At 43.6% G+C, this 15544-nt stretch overlaps 1 protein-coding gene across 4 annotated transcripts in view; it reads left to right on the forward strand.

Moving 5' to 3' along the window:
* LOC146615521 (pleckstrin homology domain-containing family A member 5-like) overlaps positions 1-15544 on the forward strand; it is a 160865-nt gene that overhangs the window by 100258 nt on the left and 45063 nt on the right. For all 4 annotated transcript variants that reach the window (XM_085376055.1, XM_085376051.1, XM_085376053.1 and 1 more), the window contains 5 exons: positions 1109-1209; positions 2021-2136; positions 8889-10001; positions 13936-14222; positions 14771-15009. In XM_085376055.1, the coding sequence (XP_085232181.1) occupies positions 1109-1209; positions 2021-2136; positions 8889-10001; positions 13936-14222; positions 14771-15009 (1856 nt within the window). The remainder of the gene's footprint in view (positions 1-1108; positions 1210-2020; positions 2137-8888; positions 10002-13935; positions 14223-14770; positions 15010-15544) is intronic.

Below are 15544 nucleotides of genomic sequence, written 5' to 3' on the forward strand. Positions count from 1 at the left end.
CTATTTAGAAATAACTGTTACTTGTAACATATTTAACATAAAGAGTTTTTAAGTCCCATTTTGAAACATCGAGAACAAGTTTTATTCATCAGTCATTAGCCAATCATAGCCCATAATCGTCTGAAACATAATATGAACAAGATTAAATTTTTATTAAATATGACGATTGACTGAGATCATAAACTCAACAGCAAAGTGTTTACAGAGGTCACATATCGCCTCCTCACTGCTTTCTTACCTGATAACGTTGAGATGTCGGCTCTGTAAGCCAGCTGGAGCCATTCAACATCAGGGACGAGCCAGAACAGCCGCAGCGCCTCGGCTAAAGCAAACAGTAATGCGCGTTGGAGGCTCTGTGGTTTTGTGCCGCAGTGCATGTACTGTGCTGCCTTTAGATCGCATGAAACATGATACTGCACAGAGGTGACAGAATCACAGCTGCAACCATCACAGCTGTTATTGTTCATGAGGCGTCATTCAATTTCATTTGGAGAATTTTGTAATATATATGGCAAAATCAGACATCAGTATATAATGATTAAATATACTGGTATTGCATTCTTCTTCATTTGCCTCACTTGTTTCTCTTACTTCAGCTCTTTACAGCAGGGCACAGATTCACTATGAAAACATCTACTAAATATCTCTAACAGTGACTCCAGGTTTTAAGCCTCGGGAAATATAATTCAAAAAACTGAAAGCACTGGTTATTACTTCGCTGATTCACAAATATCACTGGTTTCCACTAATCCCAACACAACTTCAAGCTGCAGTTAAGGAAGCCATGCTGCAGGGAAGTTTATGTACTTGTACTATGTTGACATCTATCCAACGATGTTCCTTCTTCCAAAGGCTATTTCTCCCTCCTCGTTCTTCCTGGGAATCTTTACAGCTTGATAAACGAATATTTAAATATCAACACTATCTCCTATCATTCTGGGCCATGCGTTTGATTGACACGTACTAATAAGAGCAAACATAACACAAACAGAAGAAGAATATTTTGTACCAGTCTGACCCACAAATCTCCCAGTCTGAAACCTTATTGAATCAGATTGCTGCCATAAATATGTTTCAACCTGCAGACTTTTCTCTTTCGTTGCTGCAGATGAAAAAGAGGATAGCATCCTAGGAAGCATCCTGTTGCCCAGTTTTCACATATCTATGTTGTCGGTGGATGACCACATCAGCAGGAAATATGCCTTTAAGGTAAACACTAGTTACATTTTTTTAAAGGTTTGTCATGTTGTTATTATTATTGATGGCAACAATCCATGCTACTTTGTAACTAACTTTTCATTTTTATTGATTTTTATTTTCATGTGACAGCAATTCAATCCAGTTTTATTTATATAGCACCAAATCACAACAACAGTCGCCTCAAGGCGCTTTATATTGTAAGGTAGACCCTGCAATAATACATAGAGAGAAAACCCAACAATCATATGATCCCCTATGAGCAAGCACTTTGGCAACAGTGGGGAGGAAAAACTCCCTTTTAACAGGAAGAAACCTCCAGCAGAACCAGGCTCAGGGAGGGGCGGGGCCATCTGCTGTGATTGGATGGGGTGGGGTAGGGTTAGGGTATTCACAGGGTTCACAGTGTGCAAGTTATAGATGTAAAAAAGGTAGAAAGTCTCAAAGTTTCACCTTGATGAGGTTAATGTACTGACCCCAAAGGTTTGATCAGAGGTTTGAGACTGAAAGAGGCGTCCATTTGTAGAAATACCCCAACAGATCCCGTGTCCTGCCTCGTGCACACACTTGACCACACCAGACTGATATCAAACATTTTACTGTCAGTTTTAGTTGAGCGGCTGTGTCTGAATTTCATGGTTCAAAATGCTAATACATAAAAAAAATAGGTTTTTCTCACATAGATGTGTGTATACTTGTACATACACATAGAAAGTTGTGTGTTGGGCAGTTCAGTGTGATACTTGTGATGAAGTCATGATCCAGATTTGGTTCTCGCACTTCTGTTTTATCTTATTACCGCTCTCCCTCTGTCTTCACTCAGGCCACGCACCCCAACATGCGGACATATTACTTCTGCACTGACACAGCCAAAGAGATGGAGTCCTGGATGAAAGTCATGACAGACGCTGCTCTCGTCCACACTGAACCAGTCAGAAGGTTGGTGCTAACCACAGGGATATGTCTGACAGATAAGATGTGTGCAGATGTGAGGTACACACCTACTGTGCAGGGACACAGTTCTACAACGTGGAGTGTTGTTTTATATCCCACGCATCACAGGGGCCTCATTTATGGTGTGTTTTATGGCCTCAAAGTCTAAGGAGCTTGGATGACCTGGATGAACCTTCACAGACATCACAGCCTCTGAAAGGATTGAATCAAGACTTTTATCCTTAACTAGCATGAAGCAACAACATTTGAGCCCAATTTATTGTTTCTGACACCACTAAACGTCCTTTTAGCATTTAAACGCGACTGTCCAGATTCAGCTCCAGGAAGTCAGAGACACGTGCTGTTCTTTTCAGAGCATGAAGTTAGAAGAAAAGGAGTATTTAAATGAGTCATGCAGGCATGATTTGCAACAGGCAATTCAAAGCTATTTGTGCTGAAAAAAGCATCATTTTGGTAATGTGGCTGTGATAGTCCCTCTAAGAACAGGAAAGCATTAGGAATACCAGGACTCATCAGAATAAGTATGCAGTTGGTGCAGGTGGTTTGCTTGACCATGTATACATGCCGAAACGTTGTTCTGTCCTGTAGTTCTTCCCCGATTTAACTTTTACATCGAATTACTACAAATGACTGGTATTTTGATGCTGCAGAGCAGAACATGGAGTAGCACAGGAAAGGGGAGAAACAGGGCACACGTCCCACAAACGTGTTAGAGCCAGCAGAGTTGGTCTTTGTGTTTTCAGACATTGTTGCACATCATGAAAACTCCAGAGCACACAGAAGCCTCTGCACATCTTTAGTCACTGGTATATCCGTACGACGTCACAGTCGTCTTCGTTCGGCTGCTCCCTTTACGGCTCACCACCATACCCACCCTGTGCTTGTCCTCCTCCACTAGGTCCAGGATTGTTTTCTCTGGGCTCCTTTTTTCTTCCTGCCTGTCAGCTCCATGTTCAACATCCTTCGTCCACTCCCCTCCTCTGCACAAACCATCTCAGCCTTGCCTCGCTAACTTAATCTCCAAACCGCTCAAACTGAGCTTATGCTCTTCATCCTGGTCACTTCCAATGAAAACAACTTTAACTCAGCCTCTCCAAACCACATATCATTGCAGGCCTCACTACCATCACAGATCATCCTTGAACTTTGCCTCTGCTGACTCCACCTGCATCCACTCCCTGCTTCACCTCTCTTGTGCGGTCTGTTGCTGTGGATGGCTCTTCTATCTGTACTATCTCTACGCCTTCTACCCGCGTGTATTTGTCTTGGTTTTACTGTCATTCGTTCCTCTTCTCTCCAGTGCATACCTCCACCTCTCTGGGCTCCACCTCCACCTACTTCCACCTGCTTCTACTCTCACCACAGATCAGAATGTAGTCTTCAAACATAGGAGCAGACGCCTGATGTAATCCCACCTGTACTGTGAACCTGTCACTCCTACCACCGCACTGCTGTCCCACTGGGCTCTCTTGGCACCTTATCAAAGGCTTTCTTTAGATCCAGAAAGACTGTTGACCTTCCCTACTTTTTCTCTTTAAGTGAACATCTTTCTGCAGTGAAGCCGTACTGATGCTTGCTAATCTTCGTCACAGAGCTTCAGCAGCTCTTTCTCATAGTTTCATAGTTTGGTCCATTGGCTTTATCCCTCTGTAGTTTTTGCAAAATAGACCCAGTCCTTGAACCGTACCAGCACACTTCTCCATTTCTTCATCACCCACTTACTTTCCAAAATTGTGTTAAGTAGTCTGGTGAAAAAGTCCACTGCCCTCTTTTTCTCTGCCCTGGGGTATGTCATCTGGATCAACCACCTTTCCACTCTACATCCTCACACTGTCTTTACGTGTTAGCACATTTCTGGACTTAATCAACCGAAGGTGCTGCACATCCTTTCTAGCTCGCGCTCTTCCCTGTCCAGTCAGTATGAGTCCTTTTCCCTTTACTTAGCGCCCAGCCTCACATACAACTCAGTATAAGCTTTTTCCTTTGCCGCTCTCTCTGTGCTGTATGCCGAGACTCCCAGTACTACTTCTTCCCGACTGTTCTAGCTTTTCTTTGCTAAAGTCTTCTTTTGAGTGCCTTGTTGTACTTACTCGTCTACCTTACAATACAAAGCGCCTTGTGGTGACTGTTGTTGTGATTTGGCGCTGTATAAATAAAATTGAATTGAATTAATCATCAAGTCTCCTTTTTGTCACAATCCTGGGTCTTTTGACCCAGCGTTTTGAGTTTTAGTTTATGTTTAAGCCCTTCTAACTTCATTTTTTATCATGCCTAGGTTGTTATAGTGCTTTGTTATTAGATTCCCCTTGTGTCTTCCACCCATGTTAAGTCTCCTTTGCCCTTCATGTGTTTCATGTCTGTGTCTTACATTTCCTGTTTTATTTTGAAGAGGTCTGGTGTTCCTGTGTTCATCGTGTTCATCTTCACACTCCACGCAGTTTGTGAAGAGTGGACCCGGGTGCAGACACTCTAAAACTCAAACTTAACTGATGATGAGCTGTTTATTAAGGCAGACAGAACAGTACAAAATAAAAGAGCAAAAACAAAGCAAACTAAGCAATAACCTAAACTGGGTAAACTAGAAAGGAAGCACGAACTATGAAAAATCCTGGTAAACAGAAAAACAAACAAAACTCTAAACATGGCAATGATGATGAGCATATATATATATATATATATATATATATATATATATATATATATATATATATATATATATATATATATATATATATATATATATATATATATATATGAAAACCTGAACGCAGGATTGAATGAGAAGGCACAGACTAAATACACACAGGAGGCTAATGAGAGAAGTGGGAACACAGTGGAAGAGTAAAACTAAACACGATGAACACAGGAACACCAGACCTCTTCAAAATAAAACAGGAAACATAAGACGCAGACATGACAAACTGAACTAGACAACGTAAGACACAGACATGAAGCACATGAAGGGCAAAGGAGACTTAACATGGGTGGAAGACACAAGGGGAATCTAATAACAAAGCACTATAACAACCTAGGCATGATAAAAAAATGAAGTTAGAAAACCTGAAGGGCTTAAACACAAACTAAAACTCAAAACGCTGGGTCAGAAGACCCAGGATCGTGACACTTTTCTTCTGTCCTCGGTCCAGAGGATACACTGAACAACTTCTTGCTAGTTTCCCTTAGCACTACAATGTTGCCAGTCATCTGGTAACTTTTCCTTACCCCCCAGTGCCTGTCTCAACGTCTTCCTGAACTCTGTCCAACAGTCTACTTCCACCACTGCTTTCACCCGAAGCTGGCTGGCTACGTTCTCCCCTGCTGCTAGCTTGCAGTCTCCTCTCTCTTTCAAATTGCACCTCGTGTATATGATGTAGTCCATCTGTGCACCTTCCTCTCTTCCTCTTCTTTCCATGCTAAAATCTACTATTATGTGTCCTTCTGTATTTCTGTCTTTAGCAGCATACTTGCCTAACATCACCTGTTCCCTTCAGCTACATGTCCACTGAAATCTGCTCAAATTACGTTTCCCTCTTCCTCGGGGGACACACTCTACCCCTTTATCTCTGCCAGCCGACAGCTGTGGGGTATAAATCATCCAATTTCCAGCTTCAAACACAACTCATGATGTTGTCCGACACTCTCTTTACCATTACATTAGTCAAGATCAGCCGTACACTATTTCTTTGTCTACGCCATGGTAGAAAAACCTGAACCCACCTCCAATGCCCATGTTCTCCTGTAGACACATATATCTACCTTCCTTCTTTCCTTCTAATCAGCCAGTCATAGTCCCTATGGTCCCTAATCTCACCTCCTCACTCCTGCCTCTCCTTCTGTCTTGTTGCCACCGAACACACCTTCCTCCTTTCCTCTTCCTTTGTCTTCGGCCAACAGTAGCACAGTTTCCACCAGCATCCTGTTAGCCAACAACACTGGAGGTGGTCGTTGTTAACCCAGGCCCCGAACGATCCGGTATGGAAAGCTCATTCTTTGTGATCCGCATGTTTGATTTGGCCAAAATTTCCATCGGATCCCCTTCCTAATAAAACCCTCCTCATTTACCTGGACCGGCACTAGGAATGCACTGGCCTGTGACCCCGTGTGGCTGGGTACTCAGCGTCACATATTGACTTTGAGATGTTTTTCCTGTTCAAAACAATAGTAGAAGATCCATTAGATAACAACTGACATGGCAGCAAAGATGCAGTAATCAGTCTAAGCTCTGACTGAGCTTCAGTGTCTTAGAGTAACGCTGTATGCTGCTCAGGTGTGACACTCGGGACTGTGTGTTATAGCTGGGAACCATCACACTTGGGTAATTTTCCTCAAGTACTTACTGATTAGGTAAACTACCCAATACGTGTCTGTGAAGGTTCTCAGTCATCCAGCTCATCGTAGTCTGAGGAGCTTGGAAAGAAAAGCATCTGGACTTCTTTGAGTTACTTGAAGACGTTTCACCTCTCATCCAAGAAGCTTCTTCAGTTCTAAGGGTCAAATGGTGGAGAGTCCCAGATTTAAACCCAGTGGGAGTTTCCCCCCACAGAGGGACGAAGGACCCCCTGATGATCCTCTACCTAATCACATGAGCCAAGGTGTGAAACCTGGCCCCACCCTATCATGTGATTTCCTGAGGTCAGATGGTCCAGGATGTGAGTGGGCGTCTGAGAAGGGATCTCAAAACTGGATTATAGATGGCAGACAGTTGGTGTCGTAAACCACCGCCTCTGTTCAAAGATGGTCGCTCCACTGACCTCAGGAAATCACATGATAGGGTGGAGCCAGGTTTCACAATGAGCTCACCCGAAACCCTGGCTGATTGGGACCCACACCCGCTTTCACACCTTGGCTCATGTGATTAGAGGATCAATCAGGGGGTCCTTTGTCCCTCTGTGGGGGGAAACTCCCACTGGGTTTAAATCTGGGACTCTCCACCATCTGACCCTCGAACTGAAGAAGCTTCTCGGAGGTGAAACATCTTCAAGCAACTCAAAGAAGTCCAGACGCTTTTGTTTCCAAGCTCCTTAGACTACCCAATACGTGCGCTTACTGGTAAGGTTCAGTTACACTAAACAGATTATAATTTATTGACACTTACTGTGGTCCATGTAAGCCAAACCCATCAAGTAGTTGTTGTTATTGTGCCATATAGTTACATTAATCCCTAACATAATGATGATCCAACATATCAACACAGTGGTTAATCATATAAATAATATTGTAATGTAACACAGTATACCCGCTCAAAGTCGCGGTTCAGAGTTGGTGGATTTTTCCTTATAATTAAATTCCCACAATTTGGCAGAAACTGCAAATATCTGTCATAATTTTTATGGCTTTTTTGTAGCAATATATAACTTTTCAGGCATTTTAATGCTTAATTAATAAGAGCAAAGAAATTCTTAAATAATTAAATAAATTATAAATTTAAAATATAAATAATTGTAAGTTTTAATTCATTTAAAATTCACAAAATAAGCACGAACGTAAATTCAGCTTCCATCCATCCATCCATCTTCTTCCACTTTATCCGGGGCCGGGTCGTGGGGGCAGCAGAGAAGCCCAGACCTCCTCCTCCCCTCCTCCAGCTTATCTGGGGGAACACCGAGGCGTTCCCAGGCCAGCCGAGAGATATAATCTCTCCAGCGTGTCCTGGGTCTGCCCCGGGGCCTCTCCTGTAAATTCAGCAAAATTTACATATTAAAATTAGTACTATACACATTTTTAGGACTGTAGAGCGATCACAAAGGAACCGTAGAGGAAAATGAGGAAACGCTCCTGTAGTCTGAGGCGGCTTGTTTCATTCATCTCTCCTTATTGCATCTTTGGCAGGTGGAGTCCAGCATTCCCACATTGGAAAAGTTTATCTTGAGTATTTTGTTGCGTGTTCTTGTGTTTTGATGGCACCCAAATGCATATTCAGGGTTTAAACGATAAAAACTGGCATTTATAGACATTTTTTGACCACATGCAAAATTTGTGTTTTTTCACTATTCGTGAGTGCTCGGCGAATGAGACCCTCACAGATTCTGTGGATCAACAGTATTACATGTACATGCAGTATTCGTTTGTAATTGAAGGATCAGGTTTTCCAGTCACAGTTTTAGATGTTGAAGAAATGAGCATCTATAAATATGCTGGACCTGAAGATCTAAGCAGCAGGCTTGTGGGGTTCTCCCAAGTTGAAGTGATGGGTAGCTGCTGATGGTGGTCTGAGGAGGTACAAATGACAAACTGATGACAGGATGTGATCTGCAGCAGTTCCAAGTCTTCAGGACTTCTGGACTTAAGCTTCTGCCAGTGTCTTGGTGCCAAATAACACAGCTCGCCTTTAGAGATCTTCCAGATTAGTGGGTGGGGGCTCATCTCTGTCTCATCTCTGATCTGAGTGCTCAAATGTTCTGTGTGATCATGAAAGAAAAAACATTGTGTAGTGCCACCTCCTTAAAAAAACCACACATCAATGCTCGAATCTGTATTATTCTGTATTTGTTCATTGCGATGCTTCATTAAGGCTCTGCTCTAAATAAAGGATACTTTTAAGTAATTAAAGAAACTCCACTGAGCACATACTCCCTGCAGTTTTGCATCATTAGAGGGTTTTTTTGACAAAAATATGAAACTTCTGAGAAATCGTGGACTCGAAAAGGTTGACAGAAGGCGAGAGGAGCTGTCTCACTCACACAGGGAATGTCTTTCCTTATTTTGCTGAATTCCACTTCCTGTTTTTTCTGTCACAGAACGGACAAGTTGAAAGGGGACCAGCGGAGACCTCAAGAGCTGAACAACCTGCTGAACCACAGAGTTCTCACACGGCCCGAGATCCAGAACAACGAACGCAATCGAGAACCTGCGTGTCAACATTCCCTGTTGCAGGTCGACGACAAATGGCAAAAAGATGTTGTGAAACACAATGACCAGAGGGAGCAAGAGTACTACACCTTACAGCGGGAGGGAGAAAGGTACTCTCTGAAGAAAGAGGGCGTGAGCTACATGCTGCAGAAGGATGGAGATAGGTATCTCCTGCACAAGGATGGAGAAAAGTACCTCCTGAGAAAGGATGGGGAGAAATACTCGCTGCAGAAAGATGAAAAAGTGTACACCATTCACAGAGATCTGGAGAAGTGCGGCGTCCGTAAAACGGATGATAAACACGCGGTGACGCCGGCTGAGGAAAAGTATGCACCCTCCAAAGATGGGGAGAAGTATCTGCTCGCAAAAGACGGAGAAAAGTACGCGCTGCAGAAAGTAGGCGACCGACACACGCTCCAGAAAGATGGAAAAAAGTGCCTCTCTCAAAAGGAGGTCAAGAGACAGCTGTCATTAAAGGAAACTGAAAGGTTCAGCACTATGAGGGAGAAGGATAATAAATATGGCACTATACAAGTTATGGACAAATACAACACTATGAAAGAAATTAAGAGATACAGCTCGTTTCGAGAGGGGGATAAATACGCGACTCTGAGGGACGCAGAGAAATGTGCTACGGTTTGTGATAAATACGGCTTTCAGAGAGATCCGAGCACCGACAGGGCTCTGACTAAAATCAACAGCATCAAGCTACAACCAGCCCAGGCTGCCGCCATCGCAGCTGCGGTGTCTGCGTCTCGCCAGAACCAGGCCAACATCAGCGCCCAGAAACCTGCACAGGTCAGTGGCTCAGGGTGTGGGACAGGTGAGCAGCAAAGGGACTGCAGCCCCACAGAGGTGGATGGCAACCTGGCCAGGGTTCCCGTAAAGTCTCCAGCTCCAGTCCAGGAGCCAGAAAAGGGTTTGTCCAGGACCAACTCCATTCAGCAGCTGGAGCACTGGGTCCATCCGCAAAGGAGAGGAATGGACGATAACCCAAAGAGGTGAGCAAAGCAACTTTTCATTCAGTACATTTAAAACTTTAACAAAGAGGGAGGAAAACATTCAAAATACACCGTTGCATAAGTAACATAAGTATAGGCATTGAACCAAACCTCAACATAGAGATTAGCTTCACACGGGATGTGGATGCAGCTCACTTTCTAGCTACTTATTTTAGAAGCTAATCTTTGTACATTCCAGGTGTAACACACTTCACTGCTGAATATACTTTTCTATTTTTCCATTTTGTGGGCTCCAAAGGACTAAATGATTGTGTCGAACTGGGAGTGTTATTTCTAGATCGTAAAGATCAAAGCTCTTAGTGTTTGTCATGCGGTGAATGGCCAGTGACTTTTTCCCACCATCAAGTGCGGGATCTACCAAGATGCTCTGTCCCCACTGCTGTTCTGCATAGGCCTGAACCCCCTCAGTGAGATCATTAACAAGACTGGCTACGGATACCGTCTACGGAAAGCAGCAATCTTGAGCCACCTCCTGTACATGGATGACATCGAGCTGTATGCCAAGAGTGAACGAGACATCGATTCACCGATCCACACCACCAGGATCTACAGCAATGACATCGGGATGTCGTTCGGACTGGAGAATGTAGTCGGATGGTATCAAAGAGAGGGAAGGTAGTCCGAACTGAGGGGATTGAATCTACTTAGCACTTTTAATTCTTATTCTTATTTTTATTTTTATATCTATTTAAGTGTTTATGACAGCATGTTTGCACTAAGCACCGCAGCAATTTCCTAATGTTGTAAACCTGCTCAACATTTGGCAATAAAACCCTTTCTGATTCTGAACTACCAGAAGGCAACATTGCAGACATAGAGTACTTGGGGATCCCACAGACAAATGGGAACCATGAAGAGGCCACTAGGAAAGCTGCAACCATCTATCAACACCTACACCCTGCCTGTGATCAGGTACCCTGCTGGGATAGTAAGTTGGCCAAAGGAGGAGATAGAAGCCACTGACATGAAGACAAGAAAGCTCCTGACGATGCATGGAGGGTTTCAGGGGTCCATCACAGCAGGCAAGACCCCAGGCTGTGTAAAGATGCCCCAGAGACAATCCAGCACATAACAGCAGGGTGCAAGATGCTAGCAGGCAAGGCATACATGGAACGCCATAACCAAGTGGCCGGCATAGTGTACAGGAACATCTGTGCCGAGTATAACCTGGAAGTCCCGAGGTCAAAATGGGAGATGCCCCCAAGGGTGGTGGAGAATGACCGAGCTAAGATCCTGTGGGACTTCCAGATACAGACGGACAAAATGGTGGTGGCTAACCAACCGGACATAGTGGTGGTAGACAAACAGAAGAAGACGGCCGTAGTGATCGATGTAGCGGTTCCCAATGACAGCAATATCAGGAAGAAGGAACACGAGAAGCTGGAGAAATACCAAGGGCTCAGAGAAGAGCTCGAGAGGATGTGGAGGGTGAAGGTAACAGCGGTCCCCGTGGTAATCGGAGCACTCAATGACTCCCAAGCTAGGTGATGGAGAGAGACGCAGATATAGAGATGGTTCCCTGATTGTAAGTTTTTTCTTGCTTTTTTTTTTTGTTTAGCCTGTCTTTTCTGGCAGCTTTTGCAATCAGAATTGTAATCAGTAATTTTCCAAGATGAGCTCTACAAATTCACTACAGGCTCCTGTTCACGTGTTATTTTTATCTGTTTATGTATTCATTTCTATCAGTCTTATTTATATTATTACAGTTATGTCTAAGCTGACAGGCGGGAGGTAAAAAAGGAGAAAATACAATAACAGGATAGAGCATGAATACAAAAGCAGTTGATCGCCAACTGCTGGACTTGTAATGGTGACATTATGTTTAGTTTAACTGTTTAATGTTTTGTTGTACAGAAGAGCTTTCTTCCTTTCTACCATGTCATAGTGCTGGGATGGATTCAGGATCAAATTGATCTGTTGTGCATGTGTTCAGTTTGGAGGTTTTCCTAAATGGATTTATCGAGTTAAGGACTGAACAGTAATGTTTAGATAACCTTCTGTGCGCTCACATATTGTGCTGACATATTCTTCCATCCTGACCTTCTTCAGCGTTTCCCTTAGTTGTTTTTAAGGACCATACAGTTGTTTGTAAATTCGAATTAGGAGGAGGCCATTTACCTGGAAAGGGAAAGACCATCTCTGAATGGAGGAGGGGCCTAAGGGTCCATCTGTCACCACCTTACAATGCTGTGATTGCAGCCATTCCCCAACTCTCTGTGAATGGGACTCATGGTTATTGATCAGTGGTTGCTGATCAATGGTCATGCATATTAATGATCATAAACTGACCTCCCAGCCCATTGTTCATCAGTGCTGCTGGTTTGAATCGTCGTCCTGGTTATAAGGTTGGAAACCTGCCGTCAGCTGGACTGAAGACGTCACCTGATGATGAAGAAACGTTTCTCAGGGCTGGACTGGCCTACAGGCATGCCGGGCATTTGCCCGGTGGGCTGCTCGTCATTTTTCGTTTTTATGGGCCGATGGGGTTTTATTTCTTTTCTTTTTAACGGTATAAATGAAAGGTGGTGGATTGGCCAGTTGGTCATGATTGACTCTGGGCTGGACCAATTACAGCCGAGGAGGTCGAACTTTAAAGTTGAGGTGAAAAGGAACACGATTTGTGCCGTACTACTTCAGCTAGAAAGTTGCTAATTCAATCATGAAACTGATCAATGATCAGCTGATCGGCTTTTCTCTGCGCCAGAAACAGGAAACCAGCGGAGGTCGGGCTAAACAACAGCAGCACGTTTAGGCTTGATCAGCTGTTGTTAGAATTTATTTAATATTAATTTCTAGTATCAGCTGATGTTTGCTGGAGCCACAGCTGTAAAGCTGCTGGTCATGATGTTGGTTTGGATATCTGGTGAGAGGGAAACATGAAGATGAAACCAGGAGATGTCCTTACTGGATCATCAGAGCTGAACAGGTGATGGAGAAACAAGTTTACCTTTTAGGTGACATGAATGAGTTGAAGTTATGAACTGTTTCTGAGAGACGAATAACACCAGGATCCTTTTCTAAGCAGCTGACAGCTGGTAACTGTGCAGGGGCGGATCTAGCAAAGTGTTGCCAGGGGGGCAGGTAGGGCATTAACAGGGAGAGGGGGGCACAAAGAAATACTTTTCTTTCTTATTCTCATTTAAAATGTCTCGTTTTTAAAAAATAATTATCTGAATCTTACAACCAAAGTTTTAATCTGATTAAAATGTGTAGAAATCCATTATTGTATTCAGTAAATATTAAGCCTAGTATATATCCTAGTAAGTTATAGTATCCTTTCCTTTGGGAAGGTACCATCTGTGCAGTCTGTAATTCTGCTGAAGAAAGATGTTGAATCTATTTAATTACTGGAGAAAAATAATAGATTTCTGTGCATTTGCTTTATAAGTGCATTAAATTAAAAACGTTTTGTCAATTAAGCATCTTGAGGCCGAGGGTGGGGGAGTGGTTCCCTACTTTTTTCTTTTCTGTTTTTTGCTGGGAGTTGGCAACCCTATTAGTGAGGTATATGTAATTATAAATTAGGTTGTTTTATATTTTTTCTAAGTACTGTTTAGAATAGCAGAATAGGGAGGATGGTGTAGGTTTAAGTTTATTATAAAGGCTTTATGGCTTTTCCTATAATACCACGGTGGGCCGGTCACTAGTCAAAATGCTGATTTTTTTTTTTGTCCCAGTCCAGCCCTGATGTTTCTCCCACTGAAAACGTCCAGATGAACAGATGTTACTGTACATCCAGCACTTTAGTAACAGGTGTCACGAAGTTGACATTTCAGACATGTCAGAAGCTCTGACTTTTTTTGCCGTCTCTCCAAACACTGAATCCAGATACCGAGTGAAGGCCAGCACTCCAGCCTTCCCTGCAGTAGGGACAAACTAAAAGAGCTATATGCATTTTTTTCTTATTTTCCAGTGTTACATCGTACCAGACTTTACCGAGAAACATGCCCAGCCACCGTACCCAGATTGTACCCCGCTACCCTCAGGGGTACCGCACGCTGCCCCGCAACAGCATGATGAGGCCCGAAAGCATTTGCAGTGTGGCAGGCTCGGTATATGACCGGGCCCTCCATCCAGCCTGCACGTCTGCTGTTAGCACAACAGAGAAGAGAAAATCAATGAGGGATGACACAATGTGGCAGCTCTATGAGTGGCAGCAGAGGCAGGCCTTCTCCAGGCAAAGTCTGGCTCAGCCAGCAGGTACACTTTTACAAATAACATCGATTTCTTTTCTGAAGTTGTATAAATGGTACCTATGCCTTTTCTATATTAGTACCCTATGTTTCTTTTTCTTGTTGTTCCCATAAGACTTGTTAGAAAGAACACATGACACAGATGGGCTGCAGCAGACCATGACAGACAGTAACCATCTGTCAGAGAGGATGTGGCTGTGAGGTTGTGAGATGCCTTATTGACAAGTCCATGTTGTCTAAAACAGTATTTCTTTTTTTTAACAAAATGTATGTCATTTAATCAGATGAGCATTTTTTTAGCTAAGAAACATGAGTGGCCATAAAAAACTTTAAAGAGGAACCTCTTGGATGATGTGATGCCTTACGTCCTGTCGGGCAGTTTCAATCATGGCCTGAATGATTGGTTGTGCCAAACACGTTTGCTTTTCCAAGAGCAGCTCTGTAGACTCCCTGCATCCTGTCTGCCCTGGATAAGCTGCTCCAGTTGTATAAGCGTTAAATGTTCTGGTAAGCCAACAGTGACACGTTCTCCTGTGTTGTTGTTTGTGCTTCCAGGTGTGGGTCATTACGGCACGCTGCCCAGCATTAAGACCATGGGCAACATCTCCCAACATGCCGTGGCGCACTCCATTCCCACTTCCCCATCTCATGGCTCTCTGGCTCTGTACAGCACATTCTCCCCTTCTCGTCAGCAGGTTGCTCAAAATCATAGTAGCTCCCACTCTGAGGTTTCTTCGCCCATATTGAGGGGGGACGTGACTCTTGATCGCCGGCACAGGACACACCTTGCGAAGGTAACGGTCATGGCACAGGAATTCCATTTAAATATTAAGCTTTCATCATGCAGGACGTTCAATACAAAACAAAGGTATACCAAAATCCAATGCTCTGGGGTGTGGCTGCTAAACTGTAGCAGAGGCTACTTGGTTTAAACAGTAATAAGTACATGAAGAGTGAAGCTGTTTTGCTCGGTCCATTCTTGGCATTAACGTGGACTGGCTTTAGGGTGTTCCTGAAGAGATGGTAGGTATAAGCAGCACTACAGGAGCATTAACAAACCATATGACCGGTATGACTCGGACAGAGAGATACATAAACAGGGCTGTGAAAGCTAAAAGGCAGGAGGAAAAAATCAGAAAGAAAAAGGAAAGCGGGAGAAAATGCATGTGTGTTTGTCATGAAATGTGCTTGATAGAGAGGGTGAGAAGCTCCAGCTCTTCTGGGGAAATAACAAGACATTCCCAAGCCAGCCAAGAGATGTAATTTTTGTAGCATGTCATGGGTGTGTCCCAGAGCTTCCTCCCAGTGGGATATGCCTGGAAAACCTCA

This window comes from Diplotaxodon limnothrissa, linkage group LG17, assembly GCF_057381915.1.
Source record: "Diplotaxodon limnothrissa isolate DT_005_m linkage group LG17, D_limnothrissa_male_GT1.1, whole genome shotgun sequence".
Taxonomy (NCBI): domain Eukaryota; kingdom Metazoa; phylum Chordata; class Actinopteri; order Cichliformes; family Cichlidae; genus Diplotaxodon; species Diplotaxodon limnothrissa.